This window comes from Limulus polyphemus, unplaced genomic scaffold (genome assembly GCF_000517525.1).
Source record: "Limulus polyphemus unplaced genomic scaffold, Limulus_polyphemus-2.1.2 Scaffold2263, whole genome shotgun sequence".
In the NCBI taxonomy this organism is placed as follows: Eukaryota; Metazoa; Arthropoda; class Merostomata; order Xiphosura; family Limulidae; genus Limulus; species Limulus polyphemus.
This window is the reverse complement of record NW_013667873.1, coordinates 96,703-98,398: the sequence shown is the minus strand read 5'-3', so window position 1 is coordinate 98,398 and position 1,696 is coordinate 96,703. Positions and strand designations below refer to the sequence as shown.

The following is a 1,696-nucleotide window of genomic DNA, read 5'->3' as shown; positions in this document are numbered from 1 at the left end:
TTCCCTTATATGTAATTGTAAAAAACGCCCATACAAACTGGAAAACCCAAATTGCGAAACCGCAAATTTGTATGTATCTCTCCATGGATCCAATAAACCTCCATATCAAATTTGGTGAAGTTCCATTAATAGGGGGCGAAATAGTGGTAAAAAAATGAAAATGCAAAACTGAAAATTTGTATGTACCCCTGCATAGACCGAATGAACCTCCATACCAATTTCGGTAAAGATCCATCCACACCCTGTAAAGTAGTTACATGGACATACAACAGACAGTACTGTTATACTTATATAGATATGCAGTTTGAAATATCACAAGTAATTACCATCCATGTCATTACCATAAGTAATTACCATCCATGTCATTACCATAAGTAATTACCATCCATGTCATTACCACAAGTAATTACCATCCATGTCATTACCATAAGTAATTACCATCCATGTCATTACCATAAGTAATTAGCATCCATGTCATTACCATAAGTAATTACCATCCATGTCATTATTACAAAGGAGAAATCGTTGTGCTAGGGCAACAAGCTCTTTGAGACATACAGTTTAGAAGACCACGAGTTACTATTCAAAACGCAAGCTTTCATAGATATGATCCAGAAATCGATGTTTTAGGACAACGAGTTATTTAAAATACATATTTTGTAGAACCGTGATTAACTATTAAGCATTTCATTCTTACAAATAAAATTAGTCAGGACAACAGGCTATTCAAAATATACTTTGAAGAATCATGATTACTACTACGCGTTTCATTGTTATAAACGAAATATTGCTGTGTTAGGACAACAATCTTTATAAAATATACGATTTTGAAGAACTAAGGATAACTACTTCGCATTTCATTGTTATAAAGAAAATACTGTTGTGTTAGGACAACAAACTCTATAAAATATACAATTTGGAGGGCTATGAGCAGCAAATATGAGTTGATAGTATGGACAAGAAAAAGATGTATGCAAGTGTAATAAATGTATTTTATTCCAAGATCAGTAAAAAAGTAACACACTTGTTTTCACACCAGTCATTGTTAAAAAAACATGTAAATGTGAAGTGTTGTGTCAACGATATACGTTGTCTGAATACCCTGAGCATTACTGGTGATGGTATGGACGTTTCTTAAAATGCTTTGGTCGTTTCTTCGGTTTGATATATGAGAACGAACCTTTTGGTAAAACTCCACTGTAAGTTTGTGATCTTATACAATGCTTTGTGCTTTTTGTTGTTTTTTTTCAAGTAAAGATCTAATCCTTTGAGACTTTAATACTCTAAAAACTATTGTTTTGCGATTACTTCATAACTTTCACTACGTAAAGTACTTCTGAATTATACTGAGTAGGTTTTTGATGTTTTACCCAGTTGTTGACGTTTGAGTATTGTTTGAGAAAGTAGAGGTGATATGAAAAACAGAATCTTTTTTCCCTGGGGGAACGAATTTTTTTACTAACTTTATCTTTAACAAGAATAAATTTTGTAAAACACATGCTAGTACATAATTACTGTATTTGACAGGCGTAGTACGAAGCATATTAATACATATATTTGCTTTTTTTTCAGCTATTATGATAGTCGTTGGTGGCGCCATCTATCCCAATGGATGGGGAACGAGAGAAGTACGAGAGGTGTGCGGTGGAATATCTGATTCCTACTATTTGGGTAGGTTGAAGACAAAATTCTTTAA

General features: G+C 33.1%; 1 protein-coding gene across 1 annotated transcript in view; it reads left to right on the top strand.

Moving 5' to 3' along the window:
* The window catches only part of LOC106466454 (lipoma HMGIC fusion partner-like), an 86,628-nt gene that overhangs the window by 81,090 nt on the left and 3,842 nt on the right, over positions 1 to 1,696 (top strand). Inside the window, exon 2 of the mRNA XM_013926739.2 lies at positions 1,573 to 1,671. Within this exon, the coding sequence (XP_013782193.1) occupies positions 1,573 to 1,671 (99 nt within the window). The remainder of the gene's footprint in view (positions 1 to 1,572; positions 1,672 to 1,696) is intronic.